Genomic DNA, 21485 nt, shown 5'->3' with positions numbered 1-21485 from the left:
CTTTCTTTTCCTCCCCAAATGGACTAATAATTGTTTCCCAAGCTCACTACTCCATTTTCCACTTTTTTTCAAACAAGCTCTTCTCTATGCCTTGATAACAGTTTCTTTTCATCTTTATTGGTCAGCTGGAGTGCTATATCCTCTGAAAAGACCTCCCTGGTTTACCCAATTGTATTCTCCCACTCCTTAATTTACTATCACATTTTTTTTGAAGCATGTTGTGTTTCCTTAGTAAAATACAAACTGCTTATTAAAGTTAGTCAATTTTTTTGTTAATATAATTTTCTTAAAGTTTTATTGTTGTCTTTTATTTCTAAGTAACATTAATTTCTGAATATACCACTCCCCCCATAAACCTGCAAAATGAGACTTCCTTAGTAATAAAGGTTTTTTGTCTTTTTTTTAAGTTAAACAAAAATAGTGGACATTTTGACTATATATGCCAGCCCATCCTGACATTTCATACCCGTACCTCCCCACTTTTCAGTGAAAGGGAAGTACAAATTGTTTGTTTTGTTATTGGTTTTTTCATCTCTTCTCTAGGATCAACATGTAGTGAAACACTATGTATGTTGGATAGTGCCAGCCTTTGAACCAGAAAAAAAAAATCAAATCCCTCTTCTGACACTGACATGACAAATTACTTAAATGTTAGGTGTTTTAGATAATTCTCTAAAACCCTAAGTTATAGAAAAGTTGCCAACTTGGATTTGAAGAGGGAAGTTCCTTACCTAGTAGTATCCTGTGGTAATGAAATCACAGGTCTCAAGACTTAACCTTTAGGGCCAATTTCAGTCATCTTAATTTTGCAACACTTTTCCCATTGTAAAAAATGGAGACTTGAACCCAGGACTCCAGTCCGCCAAAGTCCTTGCTCACTTCCCAGAATGCTTTGTAATTGCACTGAATTCTAACCTGGGTGAGATCACAAATTATTATTTAAAGGAGTTCTCCGCCTACTGAGGCTCTCTTTCCTACTTCCGCTTTCCAGCAGATGCGTCTCTCATGATGTAAGTGAAATTGAATAGGCCTCTCTGGGCCTAGACACGTGCTTTCTTATTCTGTATTTTCTTTAATCCTTAACCTTTAATAAACCTCTTAAAATATAATACTCCTTGACAGAGAGAAACTAACTTTAACTGTTACACCATGCCTTTGACTCTTTTTCTTAAAATTGTTGTAGTCTTTGTGTATAGTTAGTGGTAGTCTCTCAGTGACTGAGAATGACAGTTGTCTTTATGCATTATCTATTGATGTACCTCATGTGGCTTTGAAGTCCAAAGACTGAGGCTCAAAGTTTGTGGCACATGGGGCATGGGACTCCAGTTGTTACGGGAGGTACGGTTGTGGCCTGGTGTTGGTGTTCACGCGCAGTGGCAAGACGTTGACGTCGTTCATCTTCAAAGGTGGTGGCGAACTATTGGCTTTTTTTATTCAGTATCAGTTCATTTGTCTCTCCATGCTTCCCAGAATTTTTCTTATTTGTCATTTATTATTACTTAGTAATATTTCATTATGTTCATTTACCCATTTTGTTTAGGTATGCTAGCGTTGGCAAACCTTTTAGAGATTATGTGCCTAAACTGCAACTTCATGCTGCCTGTGAGCCCCTGCATTACCCCAGATAGCAGAGGAAGGAAGTGCTTGCATTATATAAGGGGGGAAAAGGGAAATTTAATCTTCACAATCTTCAAAATTGGGTGGCTGGGTGGAGAGGAGGAGCATGTGAACATTGTCCTTAGGTGCAGTGGAGAGGGGTGAAGCAGCCCCGCTCCATGCCACTGGGACACATGCCTTCACCAACACGGAGCTATGTCATTGGGTACCCTTTCAGTGAATGGAGATCTTTCTTATTTCTATTTCATTATGATCAGGCATACTGCTATGAATATTTTAGTATATAGGAGTCTTTTTTCCTGTTGACCTCTTTATGTACCTAATAGTAGTGGGTCAAAGGATACTGCCATTTTAGTCATTTTTAGTACAATTCCAAATTAGCAAGCAATTTTTTCAAAATGAAAGAATTGGTATTTCATTTCCATAGATCATTAACAATATTCATTTTTATAAGATTCAACATTGTTACTGAAATTAAGAAGGATGGTAAAATTAAAGATTTAAAAACTTATAACTTGATTCTTGTTTATTTTGACAGCCTTAATAAACGTTTGTTGAATTAAGTTGAAGTCAACTTGAGAAGTAGTTTTGTTATTAACATAATTTATATAGTGCTTTCAAGTTTATAAGCATTATGCTCATAATAAGCCTGTGAGGTAGTAGTATAGGTATCATTCATTATTTTTTCTCAACTGGTGAGGACACAAGATTTAGAGATGTGAGATAATCCTTCAACTAGAAAGTATCAGGACCACAACCAAAATCTAAATTTTCTGACTTCTAAGTCTAGTGCTTTCCTCCTGCACCATGTTTTTATGCTTGGGTATGATTATAAGGCATCCTTTGTACAAATGTTGAACTAAGCTCTGCTGGACACAATGGGTGGAAGATGATGGCCATGAATAAATAGCATTTGACTGTAGTGCTAGATAACCATTGACTACTGAGAAACTGGGCACAATATATATAATCAAAGTTAATCTCTGAATAAAGTCAGTTCAGCCAAAAAGGTAAGGCCTTAATTAGAAATATTTTTTAAAACTTCCACACCTAGAAAAAGATGCCACATATTTACCCACTGTATACAAGGTTTCATTTCATTTATTTTACTTTTCATACATTCTCCAGGCACACAGACAGATATGCTAGCTTTTGACTATGAAAGGTGGTAATACATTCAACCTAAGCTTTAATTTATTTCTGTACAGATGTATAGTGATATTGGGGGTTCAATTCTAAACCTCCACAAATAAAACAAATATTACAATAAAACTAGTCATGAATTTTTTTAGTTTCTCAGTGCATATAAAAGTGAATGTTTGTACTCTAATGTCTATTAAGTGTGCATTAATATATTTTAAAAACGTATATACCTTAATTAAAAAATGCTTCATTGACAAAGAAACGCTAACCATCATTTGATCCTTCAGCAAGTTGTAATCTTTTTGCTAGCAGAGGGTCTTGCCTCAGTATTGATGACTGCTTACTGGTCAGGGAGATGGTATGGGTGTGGTAATTTCTTAAATAAGAGAACAATGAAGTTTGCAGCATCAGTTGACTCTTTTGCTTGAACACTGAAAGGCCATTCTAGAATTTTTAATTGACCTCATTTCAATATTGTTATATCTCATTGAAGAGGGTGACTGGAGGAGAGGGAAACTGCTGGTCTGTGCAACAGTTAGAATGTACAACATTTATTGATCAAGTTCATCATATTATGTAGGCAAGGTTCAAGGTGCCTCAAAACAAGTGCAAAAATAACATAAAAAATCACTGATCACAGATCACCATAACAGATATAATAATAATGAAAAAGTTTGAAATAGTTCAAGAATTATCAAAATGTGACACAGACACAATGTGAGCACTTGCTGTTGGAAAAATGGCACGGATAGACTTGTATGGTGCAACGTTGTCACAGACCTTCAATGTGAAAAAAAAAATCCATGGTATCTGCAAAGAGAAATAAAGCAAAATGCAATAAGACAGGGTTTGCTTGTATTTGTTATTATGCACCACTGTATTTTTGTTGTTGTTAAATTCAATATTTTAATGTACATTCTTGATATTTTCTCATACACAGAAGAACTCATTTAGTAACAAGCTTTTGCGTTAGAAGTTCTTAACTCTTCAGGTCTACTTGTACTCATTTTTGTACTTGATAGGAAACCAAGCAATGTGATACCTCTATTCCTCATATCTTTTCATCCATCTTAGATCATGTATCATTTCTATATTTTTTGCTTTGCTTTGCTTTGCATTTCCATAATTTCTGCTTTTTAAATATGAGAAGGATCACTATAATATAACTGTGGGATTAATGTGAAATAGAGATTGAAATCTTTCAACTTTATTGAAATGTATTAATATGCTAAGGATATCTGTAAAACATATATAGGGAAAGAATGAGATCTGGGATACTAAATGCAGAAATGTAGTGTGTGTGAGAGTGGGTCTTTCTTCCAAAGAGTTTTTACTATTTCATATTGTTGGATTTATCCTCAATATTTATGTGTTTCACTTCAAGCATTTCCATGATTTTATTAGCAAATTCATTTTCATTTTTGTGGTGGCTACTGGACACAACCTTCTGCCCTTGTTGTAGGTATATGCTTTTTGTGTAACATTTCAACCACAATGCTAAAAGGGAGATTAGAAATGGCAGGTGTTGCTCCTTTGCTTTTTTTACCTTGGGGTTCTTCTGACATCCCTGCCCCTCCTAGTCCCTCTAGCATTGGCCACTCTTCTCCCCTTCAGTTTTGTGAGTTTTTTCGTTAGGAATTGCACAGTATCAGAATTAATGCTTTGTTATAAAGAATTGTTTGCAGAAAAGTGTATTTTTAGCAATCTCTAGGGAAAGATTATAGTTTTTGGTGTTCACAGGAACTTAACCCATATTTCCCATTGGTTCAGACCAATATTTGTCCTTTTTACTTTTGTTCTATTTTCTGGAAACTTTATTCCCACAGAAGTTGAGGTCTGAGACTGTATTTTACCTATATTTTTACCTTCCTGTGTAGTACCTAGTAACCAATATTTTTCTCCTTGCATTTTAAATGAATAGGGATTTATGTTGTGATTTAAGTGGTATAGGGAACTCCAGATTAGCAGACTTTCTCCCATTGCATGTTAATGTTACCTTCTCTTCAACTTAAGTTTTCTAGTTACCAAAAGCACTGGGAATTTTAAATCATTTGCCCAGGATCACACAGTAAGTATCTTACCATTCCTATTATAACTGGCTTTCGTTTTGCATTTGTTTTGATTTCTAAAAGTATTTTCTAAAAGTATTAGCTATTAATTTGGACTTTTCCAAACCATTTTAATCACAGACTACTTTGAAATAAGTTAACAAAGCATAAATACAGTAGGTCCAAAATGTCCCAGAATGGAAGGATTTGGGAAAATTTTGAACAAAATAAAGTTAGCTTATTTTTGTTGTGAAAAATCATAGTTCGCTATTTTGATATTTATATAACAATATTTTAGGGGGAAATATTGTTAGTATTAAAATTTTCTCCTGAAACTTTTGTTCTTGACAAACAATATCAAATATCCACTGCTAGCCATTTGAGAAACAATACATGGAATTATTAATATTGGAAATATTTCCTTCATGTAAAAATAGGATTAACTCTCCCCTTGTCTATTTTTAGCTAAACAAATCAAGAACTCAAAGCACCACTACTTAACACTTGGAGAATTCATGAGTCATTTACTAGAGTAAGCTCATATCTCCACAGGCTACTGCCCCCTCCTCAATGCCCCTTCCTTCCCCCCTTCCCCCTCCGGCAGTGCTAGGCAAATTGAAAGACTGCCATTGGTTTCTGTGAAGACAGGAAGTTACGTGGAAAATAGCAAAAAAGGAAGAGACCAGCATGGTCTAGAGGCATTCCTTTCCTGGCTTCTGGAGAGATTGGTTCTGGGGATTGATTCTCTTCCTGGCATTTGGAGAGATTGGTTCCAGAGATCCCTGCCTTGTCTTAGAGGAGACCTTTTCCCTGGATCCTGCATTGGCTTGCTGGGTGAGTGGAACTCTGGATGAAAACACCACCAGGACTTCTGGCTGAATCCACTTGGGGACAAGGGACTTGGGGAAGCCCCTGCACGTTTGAGCCTCACTTCACTGGAGAAGGGCTGATAGGCTTATTAAAATCTCTCTTTAGCTACATTTCTTCACTTTAACTCTTTCCAACTCTTTGTAAATAAAGCTCTAAAAGTCATTTTGACTTAAACAATATTTTAAATTCAGTGACCACAATATTACTTTATAATTCTTATTTAGTCAAAACTAAATTTTTAACGCTTACATTTAGGATGACATTATGAATATAAATATCTAAAGCTGTCTAAAGGAAATTAGGTGTACTTTTTGGTGTCAGTAACTTCCTTCAGTAATAGTAAAGTTTTTCTATAAAGTCTTAAAATATCACACCTTTTAAGATTATATCCTTTTTTTAAAATTAGTAAAAGAAGCATTATTTCACTTAGTCTCTATAGGTTATTAGATCTTACAAGATTCTGGATAGGAGCTACATTGGTATTAGGTATTAGATCTTGCAAGATTCTGGATAGGAGCTACACTGGGTCTAATAGTGTCAGTGGCTAAGTGTTTTGTATTAGAATTATAAAATAGCTTTAATGGTGCAGTAAAAGTCAGTATAGACTTAAGTTGGACTCTTCAGTCGGCCTCTTAGTATCTGTGTGTGACAGTGGTCAAATGGCTTAAAATCTTTGGATTTCAGTTTTTTAATCTGTAAAATGAAAGGATCAAGTTAAGATGATTTCTGAAGTCCATTCCAACTAGAGCAAACATGACTTTAAATCTATATGAATGTATGAAGAACTTTTAAATTGTTATACTTCACTAAGAAAACTAATACAAAAAAGCATTTGACACAAAATCATTTTCCTAGAACTGGAAGAAATCTTAAAAGATCATTTTGTTCACCCCATTTTTGGTTTTGCTCTCTAAACCATGAAGAACAAATCAGACCTTTCTTTCACTTAATAATCCTTCACATTCTTGAAGACCTATATTTTAAACATCTCTCCATCTAGCCCACCCTCCATCATTTGCTTCTTCAGACTAAACATACCTGTTTGACAAAATGTCATTTACATTTTTCCCCCAACCTTCTCACCATCCTGGTTATTACTCTCTTGTCATGCTTGAGCAGTGCTCTAGGAGTTGCCTCAGGAAATTCACTAAAAGCCTAGGGCTTTTGGATTGTTTCATATAAGCATTTTAGAATTGACAACTTTCTCCCTGTCCAATTCTTCATTGGAATTGAAACCACACAAACAAGCTTAGGGTTTTGCATGTTTTAGGTAGTTTGCTATAATTCCATTTGTAGAATAACTTTGTGTTGTAAAAAAATCTAAAGTTATGCTTTCAAAAATTGAAACCTATATTTCCATTAGTTTTCTTTATTAAATTAGAGCTGTTTTCCAACTGGGAGTAAATTAATCTCAGGATGAAATAAAAAAACACAAGACATGTAAAACATTTCTAAAAAATGTGCTTTTTTTGATACTAATCCTCAAAACAAGTCACAAAGATCAAATACTAAATCAAAATTAAAAGTATTTTGTGAGAAACATTATATTTGGAGTGTTAGTCCCATTTGGCCTACTCAGTCCTTTTAAATACAATTTTCCAACTAATTTTAGTTGCTTTTTGTGTACCGGTATAAATGTTTCCTTGGAAATGTCATGGCAAAAATCTTTTGTCTATTGTAAAGAGGGGTCATTTGTCCTATTTATTTTATTTTACAGTTAATGATCAGAATGTACAATGTAATAAAATCATTTAAATATTCCATAATAAAAGTCTTGAATAGTTAGAAACCAGTTGACCCAAATCCATGATAAATACATTTTTTTGCTTCACTGAATTTTAAAGGTAAATGTGAAATAGTATAAACAGCTAGAAGTTAAGTTACTCATGTTCTTAATTCAGTTTTGCAATGAATTAGTTATGTGATACTGGAAAGGTTTTCTGTGAATCTCAGTTTCTTAATCTCTAAAATGAGACAATTGAATTAAATGATATCTAAGGCCTTTTTCAGCTACCAAATTTTGAGTGTCAGGGGGAAATGAAAATAAAAATATCAGTTATTTATACATTTATTTATTTTAATGACAAATTTTCACATATATTTTCTGAAGTTATATGATCCATATTGTCTCCCTCTCTTCTTCCCTCCTCTGAAAGTTGACAAACAGTTCAATCTGTCACACACAACATGTTTTTCTTATTATTCATTTTTGCAAGTGAATAATCTTATAAAACCAACCCCACCCCTAAATATATATAAACAAACAAGTGATAAATCATATGTTTTCATCTATAGTTCTATTCCCAACAGTTTTTTCTCTGGAGGTTGATAGCATTCTTTTTCATAAGGTCCTTAGAATTGTTCTGGGTCAATTTTATTTTTGTTAGTAGCATATTACATTTGATCATTCCACAATATTGTATTTACAGTGTATAATTTTCTACTGGTTCTGCTTATTTTACTCTGTATCAGTTCATTTGGTCTTTTCATCTTTTTCTGAAAAAATATCAGTTATTTTTAAGGAAGAACTGCTCTTTCCAAATATGTCCTCAGCTCCATTTATATTCAACCTAATCTTTCATACTAGAGGTTCTTGATCTTTTTTTGTCTCATTTTTTGTTTATATTTAGTCTTTGACAATTAATTACTTTAAGGTACTGAGGACCCTTCTCATGATATTTTTGATGTTTGAAATACATAGGATTATAAAGTACATTGAAATACAATTATCAAAATATTTCTTCCATTCAAGTTTATGGATTCTCTGGAATCTTACCTAAATTTGGGAAGAAGAACCTTTTTAAGAAACAGATCAGTCAGAAAGATTATAGGAGAACCAGGTCAGAGACATTTCATGGCCAATAGGGAAGAGGAATTATCAGGGAGGGAACTAGCAACATATTCAGATACTGAAGAAATGTCAAGTATACTTCAGTATGTAGAATAAATACTTAAAGGTTTATTGGGCAAATTGAAATTTCATTGAAGAATGATGTTTGAAAAAAGACCTTTAGATTTGGTCAATTGAAAGTCATGTTCATTTTATATTATACCATGAAGGCAAAACAATAATAATAAATTTTGGAACAACTATATATTTTGCTGACTAACAATTGACAATGCAGAAAATTAAGTTAGCCAGAACACTTCATTCCCTTTCAGTTCTTATTAATCAAATTTTTATTACAAACGTTTGTAAGAATATCACTTATTTTATTGCCCTAATTAAGGTGGCCTAAGGTTTTATTTACTTTAAATAGAATACAAAGAACCCAGGTAAAATTATTTGCTTATAGACTTTATGGGAGTTTTTTTTTTTAATCTAACTTAACTGGATATTGGCATAACAAAATCAAGTTTCAGTATATTTATTTATTTCTGAAGTATTCACAGAAAACTAGGTGCAAAAGATTATTACTGTTTTGAAGAAACACTACCATGCTTTGATTTATGTATGAATAGAAAATCTTGAACCCTTGGATTCCCATCTCCCAGAATCCTTTTCCCTTTGTCCACATAGCTTCTTACATGTTGTTACCACACCCCCAGGAAAACCTTCTTGCCTTCTGTATGAGACAGTAATATCCATAAAAGGCATGTCTTTATATGTCCCATTCATTACATTTTTATAAATGTGGAGGTGGGGAATACAATAGTGCTACAGCACTTCACTTCAACTACTAAATGGACCCTTATCTCTTGTTACAAACAACTCAAAGGTAAGCAAATGATCAGTCAGAGGTAGTGATGTTCCTAGCTATGCTGAAAAATCACTTCTGAAGACCCCTTAAAATAAATTGAGATTTTAGCTCATTAAATTCTCCAAAGGTTGTATACAGGTTGTAACCAGTTTGATGGAATACATTCATCTTGTATGTGACAATTCACAAAGGCAAAAAAGGCACAAAAGGTTATTAAGGCAACATGTGACCTTAATGGATCTGGTGACACACCCAGCAGCTATAAGGACCTATGGTTCTGCCACAGAAAGGGTTTACCCAACTTGACTATAGGCTTTTACAATGGTATTATCTCCAGTTCAGGCATAGGACAGTACAAATAAAGATAGTAGGTTGGTACAAATGAAAACAATGTAACAGAATATATAGCTAATAGCCAAAACAGAGTAACTTAAAGTGACATAGTGTAACAATGTATTAGATTAGATCAATATGTGAAGTTAAAAAAACAAAATTAAATTTTAAATCAAATACAATATATGTAACAGGATGTGAGCAATGAATTCAAGAGTTCTTTTGTCCAATTCCAGTAGCTGCGTTCTAGAGATTTCACTATTTGGAGGGGAACAAACTTAAACAGTTAACTAACATTGATAAGTTGACAGAGTCTAAAATTCACCTCTAGATTCTTTAAGGGTCTTTCCCCTCCCCAGTATCATCATCCATTTAGATTCCTTTGGTCATAATTCTGGGGTTCCCCATACCCACACTGCACATGTTGTGGACAAACTCCATATTTGATGTGTTGCATAGACTGGGCAGGTTAAAATGGCCAGGGGATGTAGGGAGATGAATCTCTCCTTCAAATCTTGAGATTTTTCAAGCTAACAGCAAGGTTTCCAGTTTGTATACCCAGGAACAGCAGCAAGAAAAGATATTCTAAAGCTGTAAGCTATGCAAGCTCAGTTAGGTTCTCTGGAAATGGGAGCTATTTGAGGTAGGCAGGAAACTGGGCTATGCTTGCAATTCCTCTTCCTGTCTGTAGGTGGTGCTACCCTAGTATGTACTTAGTAAAGTTAAGATGTTTGGAAGAGTATTCTTCCTTCTTCTCCCGCCTCTTCCCCAGGAATAAAAACACCAGGGAGCCACCTGCTTCTACTGTCACATGGGCAGGGGACTGCCACTCCACTTGATTCCTCTCCCCAGCTATGTAGGTAGGGAGTTAAGAGGGTGGAACCTTGTCTCCAGGTGAAATCCCTGAGGAAGCTAATTGTTCCCTAAGAGAAACACCTGGATTTCCAAGGCAGCAGCAAGCACTCAGGTGTTAGCAATGTGAGGGAAATCTATACTTTACTCACTGCACCGAAAGTGGCTCTCAAAGACCCCCAGCTAGTGTGACACGGTGGCAGACTTGTAGCAGCAGTCTTGGCAAGGACCCCCAGGCAGTGTCTGGACAAATGTGGGAGGCAAGAGGCAGCAGGAGCAACAGCAATAGCAGTGGCAGGTGGGAGAGGAGGAGCAGCAAGGATAGCAGAGGCTTTTAAAACTAATTTGTCTTTTTGTCTATTAAAAAAATTGCTCTAACAACTTAGAGAGGAGCAAGAGTTATAAACTCCGGACTTCTGTTCCCCACAATGTAAGATTTAAATTAATATTCAATAGCTACAAATACTATATTTTATAAAGTTCATTAACCTGATGTAGAAAGAAAATAAACTAAAAGAAATAGAATTTTAAACCTAATTATCTAACAAAAAGTAAACCCACATGTATAGATTCTCCTGGCTGGCATAAAGCTTCCTTTCCTAGCTAAGATCATTGATAAAGAGAGAGAAGGGGGTGGAGCTACATAAAACTTATATCTTCCCTACCTAAGCTCGTAAAGTGAGAAGGAACATGGGAAGCTGGGATTTAGAGTTCAGGGGAGAAAAATCCAATTATACACAACTAAAGATGGGGAAACCTTTTAAAAATGAAATGAGCAGATCTTTCTTTTATACTTACTATGCTGATCCTGAATGGATGGGACTGTGTTTTATTCTTAGCTTTGTTAGCTGCCTTGTAATCTTGGGCAAGATTTTTCATCTTTGGGGTATAAGTTTTATTAGTTGAACTAGTCAAATTAGTCTAATTAGTCATTAGTTTGAAGTAAATGATTTCTTAAGTCCCTCCTACCTGAGTGTCCTGATGTTTATCTGACTCTCCAAAACAAATAAACAAAAATATTCTGACAACTTTCAAGTTTCCATTAGCATTATTAATATTTTTAATCATCTTCTTTTCACTGGACAATCAACAAAATAATCAGTCCCTGATTTGTAGCATCTTGACATTTCCTGAGGTTTAATTTCTCATACTGAAAATTTAGCCATCAACTAAGGAGCTGTTCTGAGCTGATACTAGCATATCCTCATCTGTTAGGTGTTGAATAGGATACAAGGATGAATCAGATGTAATTCCTTAACTCCTAGAGCTTTACTGATTATAATCTCATTCAGAAAGCAAGATATAAATATAATAAGCATTTTAGAAATTAGGGTCTAAACTGTCAGATGGCAATAAATGATTGAAAGTGATTCAGTCTTTTATAAGATTGAGTTGGCATTTGTTCCATATATATTTATTTGGCGAGACAGTCTAGTATACTCTAATAAAAAGAAACCCAATTAGCTTTCACACTAAGATGACCTAGTTTAAGTCCTACCCCACATGTACAGGATAGGTGGCCCTGTGTAGGTCATTTAACTTTTAGTATTTTATCTAACTTTCTAAGACTGCAAGTTGTAGAGAAGTTGCTGAACTCACTTGGTAGAGAATTGCCCCACTTAAGATTTTCCATGATGAATGAAATACATATTCCTGTATTTCTTCTGTTAATTTGTATATGTACATGTTTCTCTTGATAAGAGATAATTACTTAAAAACTGTGTTTTTGTTTGGTCTTTATTTTCTCTGGGCCTAGTATAATTCCTAAAATGTTAGGTACTTAAATGCTTATTGATTAATTGATTGACTATTGTGTTGAATTCATTGGAAAAATATCTTACTCATAGTTTGTGAGAGATATGTGATCTATTTCTCTTATAATTTTTTTTTTGCAGTGTGATTCTTTAATATTGAAGTCACACATCCATTCAGAATATATTGTGGAGTAAGATATTGGTCTGAGTCTAATTTCTGCCATACAGCTTTCCAGTTTTCTCAGAAATTTTTTTGTTTCTTTATTCTAAAAGTAGTTTTCCCCAATGCAATTTGTTTTGCACTTTATCAAATATTTATTTCATTTATTTATTAATTATTATTTAGTTTTATTGTTTCTGAATCTTCCTTGTTTAGTCCACTACACTGCTCTTTTTAGCCAGTGCCAGGTGGTTTTTATGACTACTTCTTTATTATATATCTGAGATTTGAAAATGCTATTCCTTTTTGTTCTTATTTCTTTTTAACATTTACCTTAATATTCTAGATCTTGTATTTTTTCCAATTGAATTTCATTATTGGTAAGTACTATAAAGTTCCCCTTGGCAGTTTCATTGATATAGCATTGAAAATATAAATACAAAGATGATATAGTAGATAGAGCACTGGACCTGGAGTCAGGGATACTTAAGTCTAGTCCTAGACATTTACTAGCTGTGTGACCCTGAGCAAGTTATGTAACCTCTGCCTCACTTTCCTCATTTGAAAATGGAGAGAAGAGAATCTATCAGAATTGCGAGGATCAAATGAGATCTTTATAAGCATTAAGCATGATTGAAGCACATAATTAGCACTATATAAACAGTAGTTATGATCATCATTTTTACTAAGCTAATTTTAGTAGCATTTGTCTCAAAAAAGGATTCTGGTAGGGTACTTTATAATTTTTTTAAAAATTATTTAGAATATTTTCCCATGGTTACATAATTTATGACTTTTCCCTCTTCCCTTCTCCCTCCCTGAGCTGACAAGCAATTCCACTGGGTTATACATGTATTGTTCAAAATCTATTTCCATGTTATTCATATTTACAGTAGAGTGAACTTTTAACATCAAAACCCCAATCACATCCCCATTGAACAATGTGATCAATCATGTGTTTTTCTTCTGTTTCTGTTCCCACTGTTCTTTCTCTAGATATGCACGCCTTCTTTCTCATAAGTTCCTCTGGATTGTCCTGGGGTCCTTTATAGTGAAATATGGGTACTAGCTGTTCTTTTAAAGTTTGATAGAATTCCTCTATGATTCCATCAGAACAAGGAATTTTTTTTTCTGTTGATAGCTCCTTTGAAATATATTGAATTATTGAATTATATTGAAGGAATAGTTCCACATCAAAGATAGTGTTTTGAAATGCTTATATTTGGGTATAAACAATATTTAAATGACCAAATTTAGATCAATATTGAAAAGATCAGTGCATTTGCCTCTTTGCGGATTTATTTTGATCCTAACACAGCTAATCTTATTAGCATACAGTTCTTAAAATTAACCATTTCACAGGAGCCACATATAAGATGAAGCCACTGACAAATTCTGAAGTAAATTATGAAGTGGAAATGCCCCCAAAATTGATGACAAAATGGCTATATATAATTACAATGAAATTCTTTCTGATGTTCTTATTCATTCATTATTCCCAGGTATCCATCTTCTTAGCATCATTTCACCAAAATCATCATTCACCAAAAAGAAGGCATCATTTGACCAAAAAAAAAATTATATATAAACCATGTCTTATGTATTTTTGTTGATTTGTTTTTTTCTCTGGAGGTGGACATTCAGAAATTACTCTTTAAACATTAAGTCCATAGTTATATATAATGTTCTCTTTCTTCTACTCTTTTCGTTCTTCATAATTTCATGTAGGTCTTTTCATTTTTTCCCCATTAACTTGCTCATCATTTCTTATAGTGGAGTAGTACACCATCATAGACATATACCTCAATTTACTCAGCCATTCCTTGATTCATGTGCTTCTCTTCAGTTTTCATTTCTTTGTCACCACAATAGCTGCTATAAATTTTTCTGATAGGTTCTTTTCTTTGTTAAACTGGGAAAAAAACACAGAACTATTAAATAGTCAGAAAAAACACTTCTTTAATTAAGGAGATGGGTTTGGCAATTCCTCAAAGCAGAACTGTGCACTACAAATCCACACAGAGCCCCTAGACTCTGGCTGCTCTGGCCACTGAACCCTGGGAATTGTAAACTGTGCTAGATTGTCAACTGTGAAGAAGAAAAGAAATTGGGGAATTTAAATACTCTTTTGGAACTGGTAAATATGATTGATCAACATTACTATGGCTACAAGGAAATGGGAGTGTTCAAACTATTCTGCCTGGCTTGGGAAAGAAACCATAACCAGAGGCTAGGGTGTAAGGGAATGGATTACTTACAATGGATACTAAAAAGGATGGAACCTGCCTTGGAGTTGGTTTTCTTGGAAAACTATCTCTGATACAATGGGAGAAGCATACAAAAGGGTACTTAGCATTTGATAAAAATCTGTTATCTCCACCTAGCTAGGTCCATTAAATATCTTAAGGTCTTTGATTCAGTCTGAAACTGCTAGTTTGAGATTCCCTTCAGGGTGGATTCTCCTGGGAACTAAGGGGAAGATTTGGGGTCTCTGTCTTTCAAGCTGACTAAACTTGGGGTTTCTTAGTTTCCAGGTTGACACCTTTTTCCCTGAGATTTCTCTGAGATTGTCCTTTTGATTTTCATTTCTGTAATCACTAATACTTTAGTTTAGGGTCATGATGGTGAATCTATGGCACAGGTGTCAGAGAGGGCATGCAGAACACTCTCTGTGGGCATATGAGCTGTTGCCCCACCAGAGTTCATTGCTAGAAAGGTACAGAGACTCGGGTGGAGCTGCTCCCTTCCCCATCTCCACTGCACCCCATATCACCTGCCCCTCTGCTCAGCAGTCCAGTGGGAACACATCTTCCCTCCCCTACATGGAGTAGGGCCCATGTGACACTCAGTCTGGGGGGGGAGGGTGCTGCACATGGGGGGCCACGGGGTGGGAGATGGCAAGCCATCTCTAAAAGGTTTGCCATTACTGATTTAGGGCACTTTGATTTCTTTATCCAAAAACTGTTCATATCTTTTGACCATTTATTGATTGGGGAATGGTTCGTATTCTTATAAATTTATCAAAGTTCTCTGATGCTTTTAATGACCCATTAAAAAAAAAATCCAAAGACAGTCTTTACCTTCTTTTGTCTAAATGGATCAAAATAATACTAGTTTTGAAATTACTTTTCCCTATTACTTGCACATTTATATTGTATTCCTAGAAAACTGAGAGGTGCCCCACAAAAAAGTTTGGAAAGAATTAATTGTCTGCTGATATGGCCATTCGCCTATGCCTATGTCAAAGGTTATATGATCTTGACTTATGAAGTCCTTATGTTGATTCACTTAGAACTACAGCATTATAGAATGTTAGAGCTATAAAGGATCTTATCTAGCCAAACCTTTTCATTTTATACATAACACCTCTGTCACAGTGGTAACTTGTCCAAGATCACACACCTAATCAAGATCAGAATTAGAGCTAAAAAAAGGGCACCAAACTCCAAGTTCAGTAATCATTTTACTGTCCCTCATTCTTCCTCAGAAACATAAATATAGCATACACACTAAATATAACCTTTTTTTTTCCATCTTCAGATACAGAGCGACTCTATTCAGTGATATTCCAGGAAATCTGTGACTGCTATGGAAAGAAATATACGTGGGATGTGAAAGCTATGGTTATGGGTAAAAAGGCGTTGGATGCAGCCCAGGTTATTGTAGAAGTCCTGGATCTTCCATTAACCAAAGAGGAATTGTTGACAGAAAGCAAAAAGAAACAAGAACAAGTATTTCCAACAACTACATTTATGCCAGGTATTTTCTCCTTATATAAATTCACGTAAAAATGTTAACAATTTTGGCTCAATATAAAAGATTGCACTTTAGAAGGCAGGATATGTACTATCATTTGAGAGTTATTTTTATTAGCTTGAATGTATCCCATATTTGGTTCTTCCACCAAAAAGAAAAATCCATTCTTAGAATGTTATTTCAAAGCAGCTAAGGGAGTTTCCATATTAACCTTTCCTATAGCAGCTCTATTTGAATGTTTAAAGGACTGGAAAATCTTTCATATTGTTATGGGAGTGCAGATGTATATACCCTTGGGGTTCAGGAAGGATACCTTTTGCAAGAATGCAAGACTCCAAAACATAGCTTAAAAACAAAAAGAGAAATTTATTAATTTAGGAGGTAATGGTGAGAATGGCCAAGAGGATAGCAAGGTAGAACAGCAAGATGGGGAACTGTTCCTTGTGTAAAGGGTGAATATTATGATTGAGACTGAAAATAATCTTAAATTTAAATGGTCGACAAGGGAAATCCCAAATAATAAAATAACCAAGTTAGCTGCCAAATTTTTATGGTCTTTTAATTACAACAGGAGGAAGAAAATATTAGAGGGAGAGAGAGGAGGAAAAAGGGAGAGAAGGAAAGAAGTTTAACTCAGAACCACTCTGGCTCAGGCTGAGCCAAAGAGGTCCTTAAGGCCTTGGAAAGCCAACTCAGAGAAAGGAGTCAGTTCTAATCACTCACGTGACAGGTCTGAAGGAAAACTGTCTGCAGGGCTCCTCCACGCTCAAACTCCAGGATCAAACTGCACTCTAGCCCTCCCCACAGAACTCCAGAAGCTGTTCTCTCCCTCACTTCCTGCATCTCACATGTGCCAATGGTGGCTCAAGCTTGACTTAGGATGGCCCAGAGGTCTGTCCTTTTTTTTGCACATGTCTGTTGAAGGCCATATTCTCAAATAATTAAATCTTGAGTTTGATGCTGCCCTTCCTAATCTTGTTACACTGAGTAGGGTGGAGAATGTGGGTTTCCAAGAACTGATTCTGTTATTCCAAGTATCTCTATTGTTATTGATCAGGAAATCGCTAAATCAGATCTTCTAAAGAATGGTCTGATTAGGGAGGGATAGTTTTGAAATTCACACTTGGGATTGATAATTCTACAAGTATGTGAGTATATCACTCAGACACAGATATGTGTATGATTTATCTACATACAATACATACTATTGTGCATGTATTATATTGGCCATAGTGTTAAGTTCTTAAATAGTCAGATTTTTTTCCCTTATGAAGTGGTGAAAAAAAAACCAACTATCAATCACCATGGAAAGCACTTTTTTTTCATATTAGAAGCAAGAATTATTTGAATCCACACTAATTATGGATAACATCATATTGTACGTATATATGAATTCTGTCATATTTTACTACAAGGGAGTATCACAAAGAACAGCAGAGAAAAAAGCCCAATTAACCATTTGGTGTCATGACTTGAAGTAAATAGGTGTGTACTAATTCTGGAAGCCCTTGCTGTGTCATAGCTTTGTAGCTTTGCAAAGCATCCATAGAGGTGCAATATTGTCTGGGAGTCAGTGAGTTCATCCGATTTGGGGTTAGGTTGGATGAGCATTAGGAAGAGCTTTCAGTAGAACTTAGAAAGATCTAAACTGTTTTTGGAGAAGATGTGAGTAGGTTTTTGGTGGTGGTGGTAAAGGTTTTACTGTCTGAGGAGAGGGTATAATATTTCTTAGCTTTTCCATACATTCTTCCTTTACCTGGGCTCTGTGAGACAGAATCCAAATTTAAGGAGTATCTTGAGACCCTCCAATTGGCTAGGTTTTACTCAGGTGAGAGAGTGGTTTTCTTCTGCTTCCTAGAGCATCCACTGGCAAAAATTCAGGGTGCCCATGACCAAGTACCATTCAAGTACCATTTCTTTCTTTTTTTTTTCCTTTAAACCCTGATCCTCCATCTTGGAGTTAATATTGTGTATTGGTTCTAAGACAAAAGAGCAGTAAGGGATAGTCAATGGGGGTTAAGTGATTTGCACAGAGTCATACAGCTAGGAAGTATCTGAGGGCAGATTTGAACCCAGGACCTTTCATCTCTAGTCCTGGCTCTCAATCCACTGAGCCACCCAGTTTCCCCCCAGATCCCCCAAGTACCATTTCAAAGAGACCATGGCCCCAGTTTGGAATTTCCATCATCAACCAGTCCAATTCCATTCCCAAGTATAGCTTTCAAAGATTTGGTATGTGGTACATGACTGTCTTTTAAAATCCTGAAGTACTCAAGTACTGTTTAATCCTTTCCTCTTTCATTTTAAATGTTTCTGCTGATGGCTATAAAATGGGGTGGATGTGCACAAAGTACTGGTGACCTAGGGAACTTCTGTAGAAATCTATCTTAGTTATTATAGTAATAAGCAATGCTCAGGTGATGATAATGGTTCAGCATGTATGCATGCCTATATTTTTGTGCTATTGTTATGGGCAGGAAGGATACCTTTTGGGGTTTGGGAAGGATACCTTTTACAAGAATGCAAGACTCCAAAACTTGGCTTAAAAACAAAAAAGAGATTTATTAATTTAGAAAGTAATGTTGAGAGTGGCCAGGAGGATAGCAAGGTGGAACAGCAAGATGGGGAGCAGTTCCTTGGGAGGACAGCATGAATGGAAAGGCTGCTCCCCCAGACGACATCAGTTTTGGGGATTTTGTACTTTTTACAACAGAGTTTTAGTCACCCAGGCATTTTGTGAGGTGGGGTGATCATCTGCCTGGGGACATAAAGATTCCTTAGTTTTAAGGAACAAACAGATGTCTGATAGGATTGAGGTGTGGCCTGAAGGTGCATCTTTCTGTCCATCTTAAATGTAGAGGATGATAAAAGGAAGATAGTCATCTCAGGACCCTAGAGGGGTCATTGGGTGTTTTTAGGCTCAGAGTCATGAGGATGTAAGGGAGCAAGGGAGTTTCCCTGATAATAGTTCACCTGAGTTTCTGGGGGTACAATTCCCATGTCAGTATGAGACAACCAATACTTGATATTTTGCACAGTGAGGCATTTAATAAATGCTTTTTAATTTGAATCTATTTTTAAAATCATAGAATCATGTATTTGAATCTAGAAGAGATATTTCATAACTCAGGTGCTCTTACTCTCCAATTTTTGTATTTTAAACCCTTACCTTCTATTTTAGAATTGTTAACTGAGAAAAATCACAGAACTATTAAATAGTCAGAAAAACCATTCTTTTTAAGGAAAGGGGTACAGTGCTGAGTTAGGCCTCCATGGTGACCTATGCACCATATGCCTACACAGAGTCTGAAGATTGAACTCGGGTTTCTCTGGTCACTGACCCCTGGAAGAGCCAACCATGCTAGATTGACAACTCCAAGGAACCTTGGGGGACCTGTATACCATTTGGGGAATCCAGGGGCAGAGAAAGATAATTGACATTACCATAGCTATGAGGAAATGGGAGTGTTTAAAATATATAGACAGGATACAATCAAACTCGTACAAAAAAACAAGCCATTCTCCAATTGATAAATGGGCAAGGGACATGAATAGGCAATTTTCAGATAAAGAAATCAAAACTATTAATAAGCACATGAAAGTGTTCTAAATCTCTTATTATCAGAGAGATGCAAATCAAAACAACTCTGAGGTATCACCTCACACCTAGCAGATTGGCTAACATGACAGCTATGGAAAGTAATGAATGCTGGAGGGGATGTGGCAAAGTGGGGACATTAATTCATTGCTGGTGGAGTTGTGAATTGATCCAACCATTCTGGAGGGCAATTTGGAACTATCCCAAAGGACACTGAAAGACTGGCTGCCAGTTGACCAGCCATAGCACTGCTGGGTCTGTACCCAAAGAGATAATAAGGAAAAAGACTTGTACAAGGATATTCATAGCTGTGCTCTTTGTGGTATCAAAAAATTGGAAAATGAGGGGATGCCCTTCAATTGGGGAATGGCTGAACAAATTGTGGTATATGTTGGTGATGGAATACTATTGTGCTCAAAGGAATAACGTGGAGGAATTCCATGGGAATTGGAACAACCTCCAGGAATTGATGCAGAGTGAGAGGAGCAGAACCAGGAAAACATTGTACACAGAGACTGATACACTGTGGCACAATGGACTTCTCCATTAGTAGCAATGCAGTGATCCTGAACAACCTGGAGGGATCTATGAGAAAGAACACTATCCACATCAAAGGAAACACTGTGGGAGTAGAAACAAAGAAGAAAAACAACTGCTTGATTACATGGGTTGAGGGGATATGATTGGGGATATAGACTCTAAATATCCTAGTGCAAACATCAACAACATGGAAATAGGTTTTCATCAAGGACACATGTAAAACCCAGTGGAATTGCAGTTTGGCTAGAATATGATTCTTATAACCAAGGAAAAATGTTCTAAATTAAATAACATTAAAAAAATCAAGCTTGGGAAAGGAATCATCCCCAGAAGCTAAGGTGTAAGGGAAAGGGCAACAATGAATACTAAAAGAATGGTCTATGCTCTGGTGTGGATCTTCTTGAGTTGGGGTCTCTGATACCTTGGGGTAGGCTAAGACAAAGAGTAGTTAGCATTGCTTAGCCCCACCTAAATGAGATTGTCATTTACCTTAAGGCCTATTATTCATTCTGAAAGTGCTAGCCTGATATTTCCTTCAGGGTGGATTCTCATGGGAACAGGGAACCTGTACAAGCTTTGGGATTTCCAACTTGAGGTAGACCCCATCTGAAGTCTAGTAGCTCTTTTGTCTCCAGAAGACTTTCCCAGTATATCACACCCTCCTCTGGACCTTCAGCTTGCAAGACTGATGGACTACCTACTGCACCAAAGCTGAAGTGGATGTCTATTGTCTGGTGAAGTGGGACCTTCGCTCAGGGAGAAATCTCTCCTGAGACAAGGTCAAAACCTGGGGTTTCTACCCTCAAACTAAATAAACTGTGGACTTCTAGATTTCCATGTTGACAGATGTCAGGCAGGAAAGTGAGTAAACAAGGAAACCCTACAGATTGTCCCCTCTAGCAGGTTGACTCACCTAGAGTCTGGAGGTCACAGGCTTCTCAGCCCTGACCTCCCCTTTTTGCCAACTCCTTCTTGTCTCTACTCTCAACTAGCTAGATCTTGAATGTATGAGTCCAGGGACAGTTAAGGGAGAGAGAAATCCTAGGAAAAAGGTCTGTGGATCACTCCCTTCAAGAGTCCCAAACCACAATCCCACCAAGGACTTTAGACTTC

The 21485-nt window shown here is 36.0% G+C and overlaps 1 protein-coding gene across 1 annotated transcript in view; it reads left to right on the top strand.

Annotated features, from left to right (window-relative positions):
- The window catches only part of PUDP (pseudouridine 5'-phosphatase), a 177787-nt gene that overhangs the window by 32623 nt on the left and 123679 nt on the right, over positions 1 to 21485 (top strand). Inside the window, exon 2 of the mRNA XM_007500949.3 lies at positions 16019 to 16237. Within this exon, the coding sequence (XP_007501011.1) occupies positions 16019 to 16237 (219 nt within the window). The remainder of the gene's footprint in view (positions 1 to 16018; positions 16238 to 21485) is intronic.

Source organism: Monodelphis domestica, chromosome 8 (assembly GCF_027887165.1).
Source record: "Monodelphis domestica isolate mMonDom1 chromosome 8, mMonDom1.pri, whole genome shotgun sequence".
Classification (NCBI taxonomy): domain Eukaryota; kingdom Metazoa; phylum Chordata; class Mammalia; order Didelphimorphia; family Didelphidae; genus Monodelphis; species Monodelphis domestica.
Note: the sequence above shows the minus strand (reverse complement) of the source record. Positions and strands in the feature narration are given on the sequence as shown.